General features: G+C 42.6%; 1 protein-coding gene across 1 annotated transcript; it reads left to right on the top strand.

Moving 5' to 3' along the window:
- Positions 1–40: 40 nt before the first annotated feature.
- Positions 41–18,315, top strand: SsRbeta (signal sequence receptor beta). The gene is made up of 5 exons (XM_080274708.1): positions 41–151; positions 3,862–4,066; positions 13,736–13,901; positions 17,455–17,538; positions 17,671–18,315. Coding segments are annotated over exons 1-5 (579 nt in total). The 5' UTR covers positions 41–150; the 3' UTR covers positions 17,794–18,315.
- The last annotated feature ends 1,170 nt before the right edge of the window (positions 18,316–19,485 follow it).

The raw sequence follows: 19,485 nt of genomic DNA, 5'->3' as shown, positions 1-19,485 counted from the left end.
AGAACCATCGGGCTGGCTGCCACTGTGACAGGTGTGTTCACTGTGTTGTGTAGTGTGGAAGTTTGTAGTCAGGCCGATAGGGGGCAGCAGGTGGTGCACACTTATTCACGTTGACAGTAGTAGCTTAGAACAGCTCGCAAACCGGTGAAAAGTAAGTGCGCCTGTTACCAATACGATTCTTTTATTATGACTGACTGTTAACAAGTGGGTGGTTTGATGCTTGCATTTGATAACATGTAGGTTGTTACAATATCAGCACTTCGATAGGAAGCAATTTTTTAATATAACTCTAGCCCATCAGGGTAACTTTCTCTAAAGACTATTATTTTTTTTATTTTATAGTATAGTACCATGTTATGTCGCAGCACCTTAATAGCCTAGGTGATCATCCTTGGGAGGATAGTTGTATTCAAAACCAGTGCAGGCATATGGGCCAAAAAGCGAGGATCACATCCCATCAAGGTTAGCCCATCCATATGATTAAGGAACTGAATATAGGTAGTTTAGAGTGTATTCTGTTTGCTACTAAATGCAGGTCCCTCTCAAGCATCCATTTAATATATACAGGTATCATGGTTGGAGACCACAATAAGAACAGCCCTTCAGTGAGAAGGGGGTGACTGTGGTTAACAGACTGTATCGCAGGAATTTATTCTGTGCTTCACTTCATATAATCTTACCACCTACGGATTAAGGTCCAGTCAGTTAATCTTGGTCACTATAGTTGCCAGAAATATATATTGTTCATATACAGTACCGTGCACCCTCACACAATGTGAGTTTATGGGCGGCAGGAACCCTCGCATTCTACGACTTCACATTGCGTGAACCAAAGAACTTATGGGCAAAATGATAAATGGTGGACAGCCCACCCAGGGCTTGGTCTTTGGGTCCCCTTCCAGCCTACTCTACCTTGCTAACACTTTGTCTAATAGTACTTCTAGTTGGACCAACAAATAGAACACCATTACCTTTATTTAAGTGGCTTCTGGGCTTGTTAAAAAGGGAGGGGGATGGGTATCCAAATCTTGGGGCATCTGTTCATCTCCCGCGGGGCGGAGTGCCCCGTTGTCACTCTCACTGTCACTGCTGAAGTCTCCTGGAGGTGCCATAAAGCCTTCAAAGTCGGCAGTGGAGACAATGATGAACAGGTGGGTGCCATTGTGATGCTAAAATGGACCACAGGATGTGAGGTACAACACGTGTTCTTGCGGCAATGTGGAGAAGTGCGTTTACCCAGGAAAGTCGGTAGATGGCATGCAGATAGCTTGCCTGCCGTATTGAATCTGGCTCGTTGTCAGCCACCTGCCTTTGTGTGACTGACTCGCATTGTCCAGCCTGACACTTGTAGTAATGGCGAGAAGTCCATTTTTGCCTTGGAATCATACAGCCAATTCGCATGTTGGGAAGTTCGATTTGCTGCTTCTGAATTCGATAGAAATAAGCATAATCTGGGTTGACCTCGCATTGTAGGTGATTCACACCATGTAAGTTCGCATTATGTGAGGGTGCACTATACTTAGTGGGATTGAATTGACCATGATCTAAATAAAGTTGGAATTATGTACTCGGTGTACTGCACAGGCAGACAAAGGGTTTGCATTTTTTTGGGGGGGAGGGGGGAGTTCACATAAGCAACAACCACAGTTTTCTCTAGAAATTAGTAATAAAAAAAATGCGGGTGATAACAAATATCTATCTGTCTATCTATTGCGAGACGTCGTAATCCCGTAAGGCAGGGGTGGGGAACCTTTCTCCTATTAAGGGCCATTAGGATATTTTTAACATCATTTGCAGGCCATTAAAAATTATCAACTCAAAATCAACTGTAACCCAGTACATAATATATATATATATATATATATATATATTCTGTTGGGATAGGCTGGTCCTGCGGTGGATACTCAAACGGGCTGATGATGATGATGATATATATATATATATATATATATATATATATATATATATATATATATATACAGTATATATATATATATATATATATATATTTATATTCGGTCTTGAGTTTATGAAATTGCATTTATGAATTGCCTTGCGGGCCTGATCAAATGGTCTTGTGGGCCTTATATGGCATGAAGACCGGACGTTCCCCACCCCTGCTGTAAGGGGTGGCCGCAAACAAATCACCTCCATGTCATGTTTTCCCCTGTCATTTCACTGCCCTGCTCCCAGCACACACACCCCTATCTCATATACCTCTCCACTCCATCCCTCCATCGCATCCTTGGCCTCCACCTCACTCACATACACTCCTCATCAGTCTCTCACCAGTCATCCTCTCTACATGGCCAAACCACCTCAGTGTGTTTCCTAACACTTCCTATCACATCCACGTCCACACCACAACACTCCTTCACATCCTCATTTGTCAGTCTGTTTCTCCATGTGACTCCACAGGCTCCTCTCAAATAACTCATTTCCACTGCTCGCACTCTTGACTTGTGTCCCTCCAACAAGGTCCAAGCTTCACTTCCATACTTAAGAGTTGTTATCACAATACCATCATGTAGTAACGATTTCACTTCCATGCTCATTTCTCTGTTTCTTATTACTGCTTTCAAGGAACCAGTAACCTTTCTTCCTTGTTGTACCCTTTCAAGCATTTCACCCTCTAAACTTCCATCCTTACTCATCACACTGTCCAAGTACTTACATCTACTCACATTTTCCATTTCCTCCTCGTCCAACCTCACTGTACATTCTCTGACTTCACTTCTCTCGAAGACCATAACTTTACTCTTCCCTACATTCGCCTTTAGATTCCGTTTCTTACACACATTCCCAGACTCATCCACCAAGCCTTGCAGCTCCCCTTCGTCTTCTCCGAACAACAATGTATCGTGAAAACAACAGTACAGGTAGTTTCCAAACACTGCCCTTTTTTTAGGGCCACTCTAACATGCACTGCCCTACCTTGTATCTCTTTTATTACCCCATCCATATACAGATTGAACAACCATGGAGATATGACACATCCTGTTTGAATCCAACTTTCAAATAGAAAATTCACTCATTTCACCACCCACATGCACTGCAGCCTTAGCACCCTCATACATACCAGTACTCTTCACAGTATTCAACTACTTCCCATTTACTCCATATATCCTTAATACTTTCCACAATCCTCGTCTATCCACCCTGTCATATGCTTTCTCCAAATCGATGAAGGCCACATACAACTTCTTGCCCTTCTCTAGAAACTTTTCCACTAAAGCTCTAAGAATAAATATCTGATCTACTCAATCTCTTCCCTTCCTTAAACCTCCTTGTTTTTCTCCAACTAATTCCTCTATTAGTTCCCTAACTTTGTCATAAGTATTCTACCATATACATTTCCTATTACTCTAAGAAGACAATTTCCCCTCTGAGTACAATACACTTGTTTTTCTCATTTTCCTTTGCATAGGGGAATAATTATACCTGACTTCCAGTCCTCTGGGGCTGTACCTTCCTCCCAGGCCAATCTGCTCATCTGCCACGTCCATTATATTATTATTACTCCCTCATGCTTCAACATTGCACCACACACTCCATTAATTCCTGGGGCTTTCTCCATTTTGATTTTCATCATTGTTTCCATGTTCTCTATGCTCAACAATTCCTTGCACTTAACTTGGCTGTTGGCTTTCATGGTGATGGAATCATCACTATTTGAATATTTCCATTTTTTTGGTGTCCTCAAAAGTTGAACCACAACATTGAGAACTTAAATTTTTGCATGGGGTGGATTTTATTGATGAATTTTTCTTACTACCTAGGAAGTGTGACATACTAATGGTAAGGTGTTTACTTTTATTTATTGTTATTTGTTTGAGTAAACATATTTGGTTTGTTTTACAGTGTTGTGGTATATGGTATTAGCGTTATGCTCGGCTGGGTTCGTGCTGTCCGAGGGTGAGGGTGAAGAACGTGCAAGGCTCTTGGCAGCCAAGAGAGTTCACAACCTGTACCTGGTGGAAGGAAGAGACATTGTAGTACAGTATTCCGTTCACAATGTTGGTCAGGCTGCAGCAATTAATGTACAGCTCACCGATGCAGGATTCAGGTATGATTAGTAAACTTTGAATATTTTTTTTCTTGTATTCAAATGGAAAAGCAGTTAAAGCTCTGTATTATCCAACATATGTTTGGCATATTTAGTGCTGAACAAATTTTATTGTGCTCCTTCTTTTAAGCTGAAGAGGGATGCTTTTACTTAATGGCACTGATATAACCAGGTGGTTTTACTGTAACATACAATACATCAATGTCATTTAAACAACACATCACAAACATTAAAAATAAAATAACACCAAGACAATGCTTTGAGGTCACTTGCCCATACAACATTCGGACACAACAAAGAAACCACCACCATAGTATACAAACAATACATACGTTCAGTGATGAATTATGCAAGCCCTGCCTGGGCTTCTAACCTGACCAAAACACACTACAACACTCTACAGACCATACAGAACAAGGCCCTAAAAATAATCACGGGCTGCACAGCTACCACACCCACAGACCACCTACATCAGGAAACCAAAGTCCTCAAAGTCAAGGATCACCTAGACATGAGAGGCACCCAGTTTCTTGCTGCAGCCTCCACAAACCCACAACATCCACAACAGTACATGGCAGCACATCCACCCACACCAAGGAACATCAACACCCAGCACACGATACCATACACAAATACTGTCATCTCTCCCCCCTTGCCCACCTCAGACCAGCTTCCAGAAGCATATCCACACTCAGATCACTCGCCGCTCCATTCATTCACTTAAAGACAACACACAGCTGCATGCACGGCCTCCTGACATCCACCCTTCTGAATCCTATCTTCCACTTGAGGACAGGGTCCACCTGGTCAGGCTGAGATGTGGGCACCATCCAGCCCTCTTAAGCTACCAGAAGAGGCTGGATGACTCCGTCACTGATGCCTGTCCAGGATGCAACACAGCACCCCATACTATTAAGCACATTATGGAAGACTGCATTGCACACAATCACCTACGCCAACGACACAACATACACTCTTTGAGAGCTCTGTGGGAAAGCCCGGTCTCAGCCATGGCCTTCCTAAGGGACTAGGGGCTGTTCGGCCAGACTGCCTAGGGAATAACTACTACTACTGTCTGTTACATAAATGTCCCTTACCCCTCTCCCTGTCTCCCCAGAGGAGGTTGGTGAACTGCAGAAGGGTACCTTGCCATGCAATCCATCTGGTTCATGCTCAAATGAGTCTGGGACCACCACCTGGGGAGTTCCAAAACCTTCTCACAACAGTTCCCTTAATGAATAAAAACTTTGCCTAATTAGCTTTCTCTGTCATGGTTTAGCCCATCAGCATTCCTTGCCTGGAGATGCCACTGAAGAGGCAGAAATTACTTGTGCTAGTTGCAGCAGTAGTTGTTATGAATTTTAAAAAAATTATTTATACTGGTGATTTCAAGTTTTTGATCAGTCTCCCAATGTATTTCGAAAATAAGTACGGCAATCCCTCCAAGATCCAACGTAATAGAGCCAAATGCATGTCCAGGACTTGGTTTTTTTCTGGGACATGGGAAAAATGCCCCTGGACAGGTACTTATAGACCCCAAACCAACCTAACTTTGAAACCCACCTAAATAACTCCTTACCAGACATGCACAGCACCTATTTAAGACCCTATTCACACAAAGAAGGGACAGAAACCATAAGATAAATGAAAAGGAACCAGAGAATGAGAAATAGAAGTGAGCATGGAAAATATTTAGCAGTGTACAGGATATTTATGACACGTCCGTGGCCGTCGTGAAGATTAACCCACCTCCTCTGTGGCTCTGATAGTGGTGAAGGTGCACATGAAGAACATACAGTAATCCAGTGTTGTGCTGCACTTAATCTTTTGGACTGTGATATATAATTGTTTAACACTGCACATTCTGTTCTTATTTGCGCCACACCAGCTGCAACATGCAGTGTTGCACTCTGCACTTAATCCTTTGCACTCTCAATTCTAATTTCTTAACACTGCACAACACTGTAAATTCCCATGTGGTCTAGTGACGAGGTATTGCAGTTTATTCACTGTCCACCACAAAATTGAGCACATGGGCAGCCATGGCGATGAGCGTCCAGTCACGACGGTAGGTAGGCAGGAACTGGGGAGGATGCAGGGACGCTCTAGCAGACGTTGCCAGAACTACATGCCAAGACACAGCTGTTTGTCACCGCACGGCAAATTTAGAGTAGGGATGAAATGAGTTATTTAAGAGGAGCCTGTGGAGTCACGTGGAGAGACAGGCTGACGAATGAGGATATAAAGGAGCGTTGTGGTGTGGATGTGGATATGATAGGAAGCGTTATGAGGAACACACTGAGGTGGTTTGGCCATGTGGAGAGGATGGAGGGTGAAAGACTGACGAAGAGAGTGTATGTGAGTGAGGTGGAGGGGGGAAGAGGGAGGGGGAGGCCGAGGATGGGGTGGAGAGGTATATGAGAGAGGGGGGTGTGAGTTGGGAGCAGGGCAGTGAAATGGCGGGGAACAGGGCGACTTGGAGACGATTTGTTTGTGGCCACCCCAAACGGGATTGAGGCGTCTGGCAATAGATAGATAGATAGATAGATAGATGAACACTTTTTTTTTACCCAATCCCAAAATGACTTGGGGTATCCGGGACTTGGGCATCCGGGTCTTAAAGGGATTACTGCATAGGTCTTGCAAGACACCTCAATCCCATAAGGGGTGACCACAAACAAATCACCTCAGTGTTGCCCTGTCCAACGACATTTCACTGCCCTGCTCCCAAGTCACACCCCCCTCTCTCATTTACCTCTCCACTCCAGCCACCCATCTCATCCTCAGCCTCCCCCTCCCTCTCCTCCCCTCCACCTCACTTGCATAACCTACACCCTCCTCATCAGTCTCTTACTCTCCATCTTCATGTGGTCAGACCAGCTCAATGTATATCTTCTAACGCTTTCTATCACATCCACACCACAATGCTCCTTCACTTCCTCATTTGTCAGTCTGTCTTCATTTAACCCCACATGCTCGTTTCAAATAACTCATTTCCACTGCTCTTATTCTTGACTTGTGTCCTTCCAACAAGGTTCAAGCATCATTTTCATACATTAGGGTTGGTGTCACAATACTTTCATGCAGCAACTTTTTTATTTCCTTGCTCACTTCCCTGTTCCGTATCGCAGCTTTCAAAGACCCAGCTACCTTTCTTTCCTGTTGTACCCTTTCAAGCACTTCACCCTCCAAACTTCCATGCTTACTCATCACACTACCCAATTACTTAAATGTATTCACATTTTCCATTTCATCCTCATCCAGCCCCACTGCATATTCTGTGGCTTCATTTCTCTCGAAGACCATAACTTTACCCTTCCTACATTCACCTTTAGATTCCATTTTATACACACTCTCCCAGACTCATTCACTAAGCCTTGCAGTTCCCTTTCGTCTTCACTTAACAATACAGTAGCATCTGCAAACAACTGTACAGGGAGTTTCAAACACTGCCCTCTCTCATTAAGGTCACTCCAGCATCCACTGCCCTACCATGTATCTCTTTTATAACCCCATCCATATACAGATTGAACAACCACGGGGACATGACTCATCCCTGTTTCAATCCAACATTCAGATAGAAAAATTCAGTCAGTTCACTATCCACACACACTGCAGCCTGAGCCCTGTCATATATACTTTTCACTGCCATCATCAACTTCACATTTACTTCATATTTTCGTAATACTTTCTACATTCCTTGTCTATCCACCTTGTCATATGCTTTCTCCAAATCCATGTAGGCTGCATACAACTTTTTCCTTTTCTAGAAACTTTCCCACAAAAGACCTGAGAATGAATATCTGATCTACACAACCTCACTGTTTCCTAAAACCTCTCTGTTCTTCAACCATATTATTTCCCTAACTTTCTCATAAGTATCCTACTATATACTTTTCTTACTACACTAAGAAAACAAATTCCCCTATGGTTACCACACACTTCTTTTTCCCCTTTTCCTTTGTACGGAGGAATAATTATACCTGACTTCCAATCATCCAGATCTCTACCTTCTACCCATACCGATCTGCACATCTTCCATATCCATTCTACTACTGTCTCTCCCCCATGCTTCAGCATTTCACCACACGATTCATGAATTCCTGGGGCTTTCCCCATTTTGACTTTCAACTTTACTTCCACTACTTCCATCCTATTGATTTCTTCCTTAATTCTCATCTCCCTCCTTCTCCCAGCCATTCCCCGACCACTTATACTCGCATTACTTTTGTTCTCATTGTTCAACAATTCCTTGAAGTGTTCTTTCCATCTGCTTACTTTTTCTCCTGTCTCCACTAGCAGTCTTCAGTTTTTATCTTTCACTCCCCGACTTACTTTATCACCCTGCCTAACTCTGTTTACTTCTATCCAGAACATTTTCCTACATTCCCTTCACGTTACACTCAGATTCCTTCCAAATTCCTTATGCACTCTTCTTACTCACTCATATTAATCTTTTTACCTCTCTCTTCCTCTGTACATATAGCTCTCTCTTCCGTCTCTCAACTTCCATGCCTCTGGTTCTCATCCACTTACTATACTTTCTTCTTTGCACCACAGCCTATCTCACCTCTTCACTCCACCATGCTGTTCCTTGCACCCCCTTTCGTCTTCTCTTCACCTCACACACCACTGCACATGCTGCACAGATTTCTTCTGTGAATTTCTTGCTCATACCCCCCTCGTCCGCCATCTGCTCCTGATCGTATTTACCCAGTTGCTCCTCCACATCTCTTGTATATTCTCCCATTTTTTTCCATCCCCTTGCAACCTTTCCTTCCTTCTTTTATGGACTACTGTACTTCATCCTTTCCTTCCCTTCTACTCCTCCATTTGATTAGAAACTTGACTTCCACCACCACCATGTGGTGGTCAGAAAGTCCACTCCCACAGCCTCTGTATCCTCTTGTGTCCATTACACACCTTATTCTATCATCCACGCACACATAGTCAGTCATTGCCTTCTGTTCATTCAGTTCACCACTCACCCTTCTCATCACTTGCCACATATACCTGTTTCAAAAGAGTTAATGGCTATCACCAACCCCCTCCCTGCACAAATGTCCACTTGAGCACTGTCATTCTCTTCCACTTCTGCAGGCACACCCCACTCTCCAACTACTCCATCCACCTTCACAGTCCCTTTTTTTCCATTCATATTTACTCGTGTATGTGTATACATATATATATATATATATATATATATATATATATATATATATATACAGTAATCACTGTACTATCCGGACACCCCACTTACCGGATATTTTGGTCCTGGGATTTAATATTCCCAAAATTGCCCAAAAATCGCAAAAAATTCAGAAAAAAATCAGACTTTCTTCCCCCCCACATAATTTGAACTTGGCGCGCACGGTGTGGACCAGCTGTGTTTTGGTGCGTAGTTCTGCCACTGTCTGCTAGAGCGCCCCTGCATCCTCCCCACTTACCGCCCGTCTCTTGTTGTGTGTGCACACTCGTCATCATGGCCGCCCATGTGCTTGCTTTTGTGGTGGTGCCCTACTTGCTGCAGGCTTTCCTGCATCTTGTCAGTGTGTGTGATGATGGCCCCACTGCCTGAGAAGAGGAAGAGAGTGGTTTTTTGACTCTGGAGAGGAAGAGGGAGATATTGGACACGGTGGTAGTTGGATGGTCAACCTCACGCATCCTCCATGAATTCAACCTGGCCTGATCTACTTTGTTTATATCAGGAGATCCAGTGACAAACTCATGCAGTACACAGCTGACTTCTCGTCGAAGAACAAACGCAACGTGGAGAGGAAGATGGTGTTTACTCCCTGGTATGCTGAAGTCAACTGCACTACGTTGATTTGGTATCGACAGCAACGTGCTGCTGGTATGCTGGTCCATGGCAAGGAGCTGAAGGCTGCTGCTGAGAAGTTCACAAGGTTTCACGACGCCCCAGACTTCAAGGCATCCGAAGGTTGGCTCTTCGCGTTCAAGTTGCGACATGGCCTTACCAACCGTAAGTCTCATGGCGAAATTTTGGACGCCAACGAGGGTGGAGTAGAGGAGTTTCGGCACAAGGTGAAGGGCTTGATTGACAGGGAGGGCCTCACTCTTGGTCAAGTATACAAAACTGATGAAACTGGTTTATTCTATCACTCTTTGCCAACGAACACTCTAGCCGAGGAGACAGAGAAGCATGTACCTGGCCGTAAGCTCTGCAAGCAGCGGATATCTGCTTTGTGTTGTGCCAGTGCTAACGGCATGCTCCGGCTCAAGCCCGTTATTGTTGGCCGTGCAAAGCAGCCTCAATGTCTTCGTGGGGTGATGGATGTCCTTCCTGTTGTTTGGTACCATTCTGTGAAGGCATGGTTCATTGCCCAGATTTTCAAAGACTGGTTCCACCACCATTTCGTCAAGGAGGTCATCAATTACCAGACGAAGACACTGGGAATCCCACATGACCAGGTAATGGCCCTCCTTCTCTTGGATAATGCACCAGCCCACCCGTGGAACAAGGACTTGGTGGCTGAGAATGGACGCATTAGGTGCATGTTTATGCCACCTGATACAACTGCTCTCATCCAACCAATGGACCAAGGAGTGATCATGGCAACGAAGAGGCTGTACTGAAGGAAGTTTTTGGACGAGGTGATGGTTGTTCTCGAGGACGAGGATGACGAGGACAGGGAGGGACGGGACACGCGAGGCCAGCGGACTTTGGAAAACATTTGCCTCTACAACATCAAGTCTGCAATCTACAACTGAGCCAGTGCATGGAAGGAAGTCCCTGTCAAGACTCTAGAATGTGGTTGGTCTTGTCTGCTTCTTGGAATGGATGTGGAGCATGATTTCCTAAGTCTTGACATGGATAACTTCCATGCACATCCACGTGCGCATGGCGACGATGTTGATGTGGACGAAGTGCGTGAGTGGTTGGTTGACGACGAGGGCGATCCTGGGTATCAGACCATGTCTGATATCAAGATCGCTTCTTCAGTTGCAGGTGTCAGTACCCAACTTGAAGATTCCAACAAGGTTGGTGACAATGATGCAGACTCCCCTCAGACTGACACTACTCCAGCCATCCCCAAGCTGAGCACACTCTGGGAACACGTAGAGTTCGTTCTCGACTACCTGGAACACCCGGACTGCGACAGGGAGATGGGGTTAATGGGACTTGTGGAGGAAGTGCGCTCTTTCAGGCAGGGCATCATTAATCGCCAAAATCGTCGTTCCTTGCGTCAGTCAACCATTGACAGCATTTTCAGACCCATGACCCCCACTGTGCCCAGCCTTGGCTCCACACCATTGCCTCCCCAAGACAGGCTCTCATCCTCCGAGCTACAGCCCAGCATGTCAGGCACAGTGGAGTCGCCACTGGACGTGAGTTTGTGCCTCTCTTCAGAGTCGTCTGCAGTGGGTAGTCCATCCCCACGTCCCAGCGACGCACCCCTAGGCCACCTGCATCAGCTACTCTCAGACTCTGACAGTGAATAAACAGCAAGAACTCGCCACTAGACCACACGGGAATTTACAGTGTTGTGCAGTGAAAAAAACAGTGCACAGTGTTAAGAAATTAGAATTCTGAGTGCAAAGACTTAAGTGCAGAGTGCAACACTGATTTTATTGACGTTCAATGGAGCACAAATTAGACTAGTGTGTGTAGTGTTAAGAGACTGGATTTATGAGTGCAAATGACTAAGTTCAGTGCAAGACTTCATGTACAGTGTACTGCAGGTCCTTTAGGTACTCCTTTTTACTGTCAGTCTGAGAGAAGGTGGGTTATTCATCGAGATGGCCAGGGACTTGTTTTAAGTACCCAGAATGTTTCATATTGTACTGTATTTTCCATACTTACCTCTCAAACCTCATTTCATTCTTTTATGTCCCTTATTGGTGTGATTAGGGTCTTAGGTGCTATACATGTCCAGTAGGGAGGTGTTTTTCTGAGTTAGGCTAGGTTAGGGTCCGTAAGTAACCAGTCCAGGAGCCAGGGACTTATTGTAAGTACGCAGAATGTTTAATATTGTGTATATTCACCTCTAAAACCTCATTCTCTGGTTCTTTTGCATTTATTTCAGTCTTTTATGTACCATATTGGTGTGAATTGGGTCTTAAATAGGTGCTATGCATGTCAGTAGAGAGTTGTATAGGTGTTTTTCTGAGTCAGGGTAGGTTAGGGTCCATAAGTACAAGTCCAGGAGGCTATGGCCCACTTTCTGGACATGCCTTTGGCTCTATGACATCGGATAGTGGAGGGATTACTGTATATATATATATATATATATATATATATTATATATATATATATATATATATATATATATATATATATATATATATATATATATATACTGTATATATAGATATATATATATGTATGTATATCCATCCATCCATCATCCAATCCTATGTTGCCCCATGAGAAGTGTAGAAGCCCGAGGCTAGGTAGTTGATCCTGACATTTAAGATGAGAGTGACCAACCTTACTCATCCCTGAGTGGCATTACATGAGCAATAAACCCCAGCCACCCCTTGGATATAAACCTTCACCAGCTCAACCCGACTGGAGCACAGTAATTACCCACTAAACCACCAGGCGCCAAAATTTGGTTATATGGTTACCACCCAGCGTACTAAATGGTTTCCTGGTGTACAGGAAACCATTTGGCTTGTCACTCAGTGTAGAGTCACCCATAGGCAGAAAGAAGAGGAAAGAATGAGGAAAAGAAAGACAGAAGAGGGAGTGTAAAGTCACCCGTAGGCAGAAAGATGAGGAAAGACTGAAGGAAAGAAAGACAGAAGAAGATGGAAGGCAAGAAGGATGGAGGAGAGGAAAGGGCAGATACCTGACAGCAGCACTTCTTTGAGTGAGTCGATGGTGAGCGCCCCCACCTACCACCTTATATATATATATATATATATATATATATATATATATACACACACATACGTGTATATATCTATCTATCTAGCCAAGCCCCACTAGATATGTATCGGTTCGTGGCTGGTGTGATTCCCTCCTTGAGGAGACTCTGGTTATGTATTAGTTATTTATTTCATATAAATATTAGTAGTAGTAGTAGTAGTAGTAGTATTTTGTGGTAGGTGAGGGCACTCACTATCCACTCACTCAATGTAGTGCTGCTCTCAGGTGTCTGCCCTTTCCTCTCCTCCCTTCTTTCCTGCCTTCCTCTTCTGTTTTTCCTTACATCGTTCTTTCCTCGTCCTTCTGCCTATGGGTGACTTTATCTTTCTTTCCTTCATTCTTTTCTGTTCCATCTGTCTGTGGGTAACTCTGCACTGAGTGACAAGCCGAATGGTTTCCTGTACACCAGGAAACCATTTTACTACGCTGGGTGCTAACCACATAACCAAATTATTGTGCCTGGTGGTTTAGCGGGTAATTGCGGCGCTCCAGTCGGTTTGAGCCGATGAAGGTTTATATCCAAGGGGTGGTTGGGGTTATTGCTCATGTAATGCCACTCAGGGATGAGTGAGGCTGGTCACTCTCATCTTAAATGTCAGGAACGACTTGCCTAGCCCCGGGCTCCTACGTTCCTCATGGGGCAACGTAGGATTGGATGATGGATGGATGGATTATTGTTAGTAATAGTGGTAGTAGTAGTATCATCATAATAATCATCATCATCATCATTATTATTATTTATTTATTTATTTTATTTATTTTTTTTTTCACAGCCCAGAAGATTTTGAAATTGCAGGAGGTCAACTACAGGTGAAATTTGACAGGATTGCCCCCAATGCCAATGTGTCTCATACTGTGGTGGTGAAACCCAAGAAGTATGGTTACTTCAACTTCACTGCAGCAGAAGTTTCCTACCAACCTTCTGAAGATTCTGCTGAGGTAACATACGAAGACTAGTACAAGTAGATCCCACTGCAACAATTTCTCACATCCTGACATAAGAGAATGAAGTAACACCTACATACACATTTCATGCACAGGACATTACATCACCTGGATCAGATCACTGTACTAGAAGTCCTACATCATTGAACAGATCACTGTACTAAAAGTCCTACATCACCCAGATCAGATCACTGTACTAGAAGTCCTACATCATTGAACAGATCACTGTACTAAAAGTCCTACATCACCCAAATCAGATCACTGTACTAAGTCTACTCCTACCCATCTACCCATCCATCAGAGATATCCATAAATATAGCAGATTCAATTAACCCCTTCTTTACCGAATTTCTGAAACATGTACCCCCGTACTCAAAATGAAATGTCTGCAGCGGAACCGAATATGATCGTGAGTACTAGGGTACTCACGATCATTATAGGGGCCTATTGGGCTTCCTCTTCCTCGGTTTGGGTGCTTTGTGATCCCATGTGTGATGACATATGGCAATTTTGTCACTGATGCCACACTCCCCTGCCATATGCCCCTGCCATGGGGCATAGTTTTATGAAAATAACTCCGATATGTTGTGTAGGTCATTGTACCCTATATATTTTGAATTTGATATATATAATGCCCTATAACACATGATATAATCTAGCCAGATAATGCTTCTTGGTAAGGGGACTGTCGCTAGCTTAGCAACAGTGGTGGTACCGCGGGAAAGTGTGTGAGAGCACGCCGTAGTGTTTTTCAAGCAGCCAAACATGGCAGTGCTTTTGGATTTACTTCTGTGCCATGGCGTCCCACAGCAATGAATCTGACTTGGATAGTGACTTAGAAGTGTCTGACGATAACAAAACACAATCTGACTTAATTGTGAGCGACTCTGATGAGGAGTACATGCCCGAGAATGACGGTGAAGTGAGCGATAATAGTGGGGAAAGTGATACTGATTCTGGTATCAGTTTGGCCTTGAAGCACATCACCTCACCCCCACCTACTTTTAACCTGCCTGTCTCCTACCTCATTCTTCATGGATCTTCTTCATACTTACTAGGTAAATAATACAATCATTATTCTCCTCCTTAATCATTGATTTATATCTCTAACTACTATATTTATCTGTATATTGTATGTTTACTAAATCAGTTGGTTAGACATGTAATATTGTCATGTACATTATTTTAACATATCATGAGCACATCTTGTGGTCAATATCTACTTACCAGTACAAAAATAAATAATATAAAGCAAATACAAATGACGTAATGATAAAATAAATACTACCCCACAAAAGAGCCACGCCTGGGGGAAATTCAGTTTGGCAGGGGGGGGTAGCTGAGTGGGGGTGGGGGGGATGCGGTAACAAAGGGGTTAACATAGCTTGGCTTAGATCAGGACATCACCTAGCCCGCCTCAGTTACCAGCTTTAGATTTAGGTAGGGTGGGATCACATGATATGTGTCCTGCTTGTAGAATAAGCCTGCACAACATTTGCATCAATATGGAGCCCTGCAAAACACATGGTACTGTACACTATGATGCAGACACATCAGTTCTGAATGGAACCAATGGGACGATCCCATGTGGCCAGTTATTTACCTGATTTTGAAACATCTGCTGGGCCAGGTATAACTGGTTAAGGAACAACAACCAGCTCTCCCAATTTTTTTTTTTAGCTGGTTGGTGACAGTCTCTAGTGACATTCTCCCTTGTAAGAACTTTGTTGCTAAAAATCTTTCCTTGTTTGTTGTGAGAAAATGGAAGCTTAGTATGCTGCTGCTGTCTGGGTGATGGTTCATTTTCTGATGTTACCAGCTTTTCTCTCATTTTCAATTGCTCTGGTTGATCAGAATTTGACTCAAGCTTTTGAAAAAAGAATGTACGTACTCATGACTCAGATCAGCCGCATTGTACAGTAAAATGAGCATTGTGGGATACACTGGTGTTTGAAGAGACTGAGTATATGAGTAGTTTCTTCCATGAAATGGGATGAACAGTAAAGTGAGAAGACTCAGTATGCCTTAGAGTAGGGTGATGAACAACTTGCAGAAGCTGTCGAGTAGGAACAAGTCATTATGCTTATGCCACAAGTTTAAATGTACAGGTATTTCACCCAGTTTAATAAAACAAAAAAATGATAGCTAAATAAATAAGTAGCCATGTCTTAGTGCAAAATGTGGCTTCTGAGGAATATATTGGGAATTGGTTGATGAACACATTGCATACAAAAATTCTTTTTACTAGTACCATATGATTTTATTCTCTTCATGGGACACCTCTTGTAGTTGTTGTTGCGTAATCCGCCTGTCTGACCAAGCAGACCCGTCAGCTGCAGGTAAGCAGGTGCATGTGGGGCCATCCTTGTACGTGAGTTTATATGATGTGCCGGGAACTGTCACCCGCTTGTGGTAGACAATGTTTCGCCAGTGTTGGACCAGGTTCCTTCCCCATGGCATGTTGTAGGGAAATATGAGGTATGGCTCCTGGGTGGATGCCACAGCTGTTTTGCTACACCCAGGGTACACAGTGCCACCATGTGTAGGCTCCTCCTCACCACCACCTCTTGACCGGAAAAGATTGAAAGTAGTGTCCATAAAGTCCCGTCCAGACGATCGAGCAATGCCCGCGGGCACAAGCGAGCAGTTTGCCTGTTGACGGGCTCACCGCTTGTGCCCGCGGGCAAATGCGTAAATTGCCCGTGGCAATTTACACATTCGCCCGCGAGCACAAGCGGTGAGCCCGTCAACAGGCAAACTGCTCGCTTGTGCCCGCGGGCATTGCTCGATCGTCTGGACGGGCCTTTAACCTCTCCAGATTTATCAGTATCATCCTTGCCTCTTCCTCCTAGGAAACCCCAACAGATGTTTGGTCATGACAAAGCTACTTTATCCTCACATGCCTGCTTCATTCTGATATTCCTCTTCGTATTTGTTTTCTCTCACCAGTGTACAACTTGTCATCCATAACACACAAGGTCTTCCTTTTCATTGCTGTTATGTTTGTGCTATGTCAGGATAATAATGGTATTCATCCCATAGTGAAAGGGTTGATGATTGATTGTTAGTTGAAAGAATACAGTACAGGCAAAAAAAAAAAAAAAAAAAAAAAAAAGTTTGTTTATAGGCTAACAGCATTTTCCTTTTTTTGGGGGGAGGGGAGATTGAGAAAGACCATACTTCAGGGATGGAGAAAAAGGCCAGCACCAGTTGAATGATGAAGATAAAAGAGATCTCCTAAGCATTTGACATAAATGATTCTTGCCTGAGCGTGTTAAGTTGGAGATTTTGCTAGAAAATATTATTGTCACAATTTTGAGCAAGTCATATTTATGAGGGTCTATTGTGTATTATATTTTGAAGGATCATTGATTAATATGTATGGAAGTGGAGAAGCTTAAATTTTAACTATTTGTAAGCCATGGTCTATTGGTTAAAGAGTATATACAGGTAGCATAGTTGAATGGCAATAGTTTGTTATTGACACTGACTAAGTTTAAAATATGGGATATGAAATATAAAATTGATGTTTCATCAACATTTACAGATCCAAATTGGTTATACTTCTGAGCCAGGTGAGGGTGGAATCATTGCCTACAGGGACTACGACAGGAAATTCTCTCCTCATGTGGTAAGGAATCTTTTATTCCCTGATATCCATTGCCTTTTAGAAATGAAATGGTCTTCCATAGTTGCTTGTCAGAAATATTATTTTTGATAATTTTGATATAAAAAAGTATCTAAATATTTTATTTCTTCTCAGTTCGACTGGATGATCTTTGCACTGCTTATGATCCCAGCACTCCTGGTGCCATTCATGATGTGGTACAACATCAAGTCCAAATATACAGCAGTTCTGCGCACTAAGAAGGGGAAGTCAGACTAGGCCTTCATATACTCTTACGCTGTTTTACTGCCTTAACATTTGATTATCTTGTTAAAAAAAATTTCAGCAATTAAATTGCTTCTTTGACTAGTAGATGGTATAAGAATCTTTTGTTTTATACAAAACTCTGCTCTGCCTTATAACTGTCATTTCTTCAGTTTGATCCTATTGATAGAACTGTACTTTAGTTTTTCCTAAATTTTTGCAAAACATTGTGAGGATGTTTTTATTGTATTATTATTATTATTATTTTTTTTTACTTTTCAGTGCAAAGTGTGTGTAGAATTATTTTTGTTGGTATGAATGTTTAAGTGTATATATCATAGTGTGCAAGGTGCTGATGTCAGTGTGGAAGTTATTGTATAGTGAACTGTTTGGTATATTGTTTTATAGAAAATAAACAAACAGAGTAAAGGGTGTTTTTTTTTTTTCATATTCTTTGTGTGTGTGTGTGTGTGTGTGTGTGTGTGTGTGTGTGTGTGTGTGTGTGTGTGTGTGTCAGTCTTCAGCATGGAATACTAAGGCCATTTAACCATTCTGAATAAACCAGTTGCATAAGTATTAACTTTATTAAGCAGTTATCAGTTTGTATGTGGCAGTGGCACTATGTGGTCAAGTTAGTTCCTCAGTAACAGGAAATAATGTTCCTCAGCTCTGTGGATCAGTTGCCTGTCATTACCCATAACACATGGTGTGAACATGTTTTGTAGAACTGTTCATTCATGTCATACATTTGCCACTGCTGTGCATATATACAGTGAGACTGTAATGTAGGCACAGAATATCCAAGAGAATATTATGCCAGTCCATACTGAGAGAACCTAGAAGGGAAACAGACATCACCAGGACATTATTTTTTTTTTTTCCCCCTGGATATTAAGCATAATTATCGATACCAAATATTGTTATTAATGGAACAAACACACTACTCAGCTTTCTGAAGCTGAATATACACATTTTTGAATGGTGTAATGTGATAATTTTGTGACTAATAATGCAGTTCTATAAACACTAAACCCTAAAATGTAACTGAAATTTGAAACCATTATCTTGAGATATATGAATGTTGATGCCATATATTGATTTGTGTAATGTAGATAACATGTAAAATAATATATTTCCCCAGCTTTAATTCAGTGGAGACACCTGTAAGGGAGAGAGATTTGCTTCTCTTGTGATTGTAACAGTGGTAAGTTTGTGAGGGGGAGACATCTTAGATGTGAAGTGGCTGAAGATAGTGTTCACAGCTCTGCTAAATTCCTCGCCCCATATACAATACATTTTGAATTTCCCAATTCTTGGATAGCTCCTACCATGCATTTCTTTCTCTGGACAGGATAACTTTGACATCACACTTCTATGGTGGATGCGTTTTTACACTAAACTACTCCATCTTTCCACTTATTTTTCCTCTTTTTGAGGTTTTGTGGTGAGCATCTCCCCAGTTCTCTATCCATTGATAGGTGTGAGTTTCCTACCTCATTTGTAAGTGTTTTAAACTGTTATTTTTTACAGTGATGCTCATAATTTAGCAAGAAAAAAATACGTTGGCTTGCAGGAGGCCATCATAGTTACCTTTACAGCATCCTTCTCATCCAGGTTTCCTGGGCTTGTGAAGCATCTTTACAGTGATTTTGATTATTAATCATTCATGTTTTTTGCTAGCATATTGGAAGTTAGCTTACTGGTTAC

This window comes from Coenobita brevimanus, chromosome 59 (genome assembly GCF_032717465.1).
Source record: "Coenobita brevimanus isolate Jiangsu-jjx chromosome 59, ASM3271746v2, whole genome shotgun sequence".
Classification (NCBI taxonomy): domain Eukaryota; kingdom Metazoa; phylum Arthropoda; class Malacostraca; order Decapoda; family Coenobitidae; genus Coenobita; species Coenobita brevimanus.
The sequence above is the reverse complement of the archived record's forward strand: the minus strand, read 5'-3'. Positions and strand labels throughout refer to the sequence as shown.

Excerpts from the sequence above, each read along its gene's own strand:
- SsRbeta (XM_080274708.1), top strand. Across the intron at positions 4,067-13,735 it reads CTCACCGATGCAGGATTCAG|CCCAGAAGATTTTGAAATTG; the intron begins GTATGATTAGTA and ends TTTTTTTCACAG. Across the intron at positions 17,539-17,670 it reads GGAAATTCTCTCCTCATGTG|TTCGACTGGATGATCTTTGC; the intron begins GTAAGGAATCTT and ends ATTTCTTCTCAG.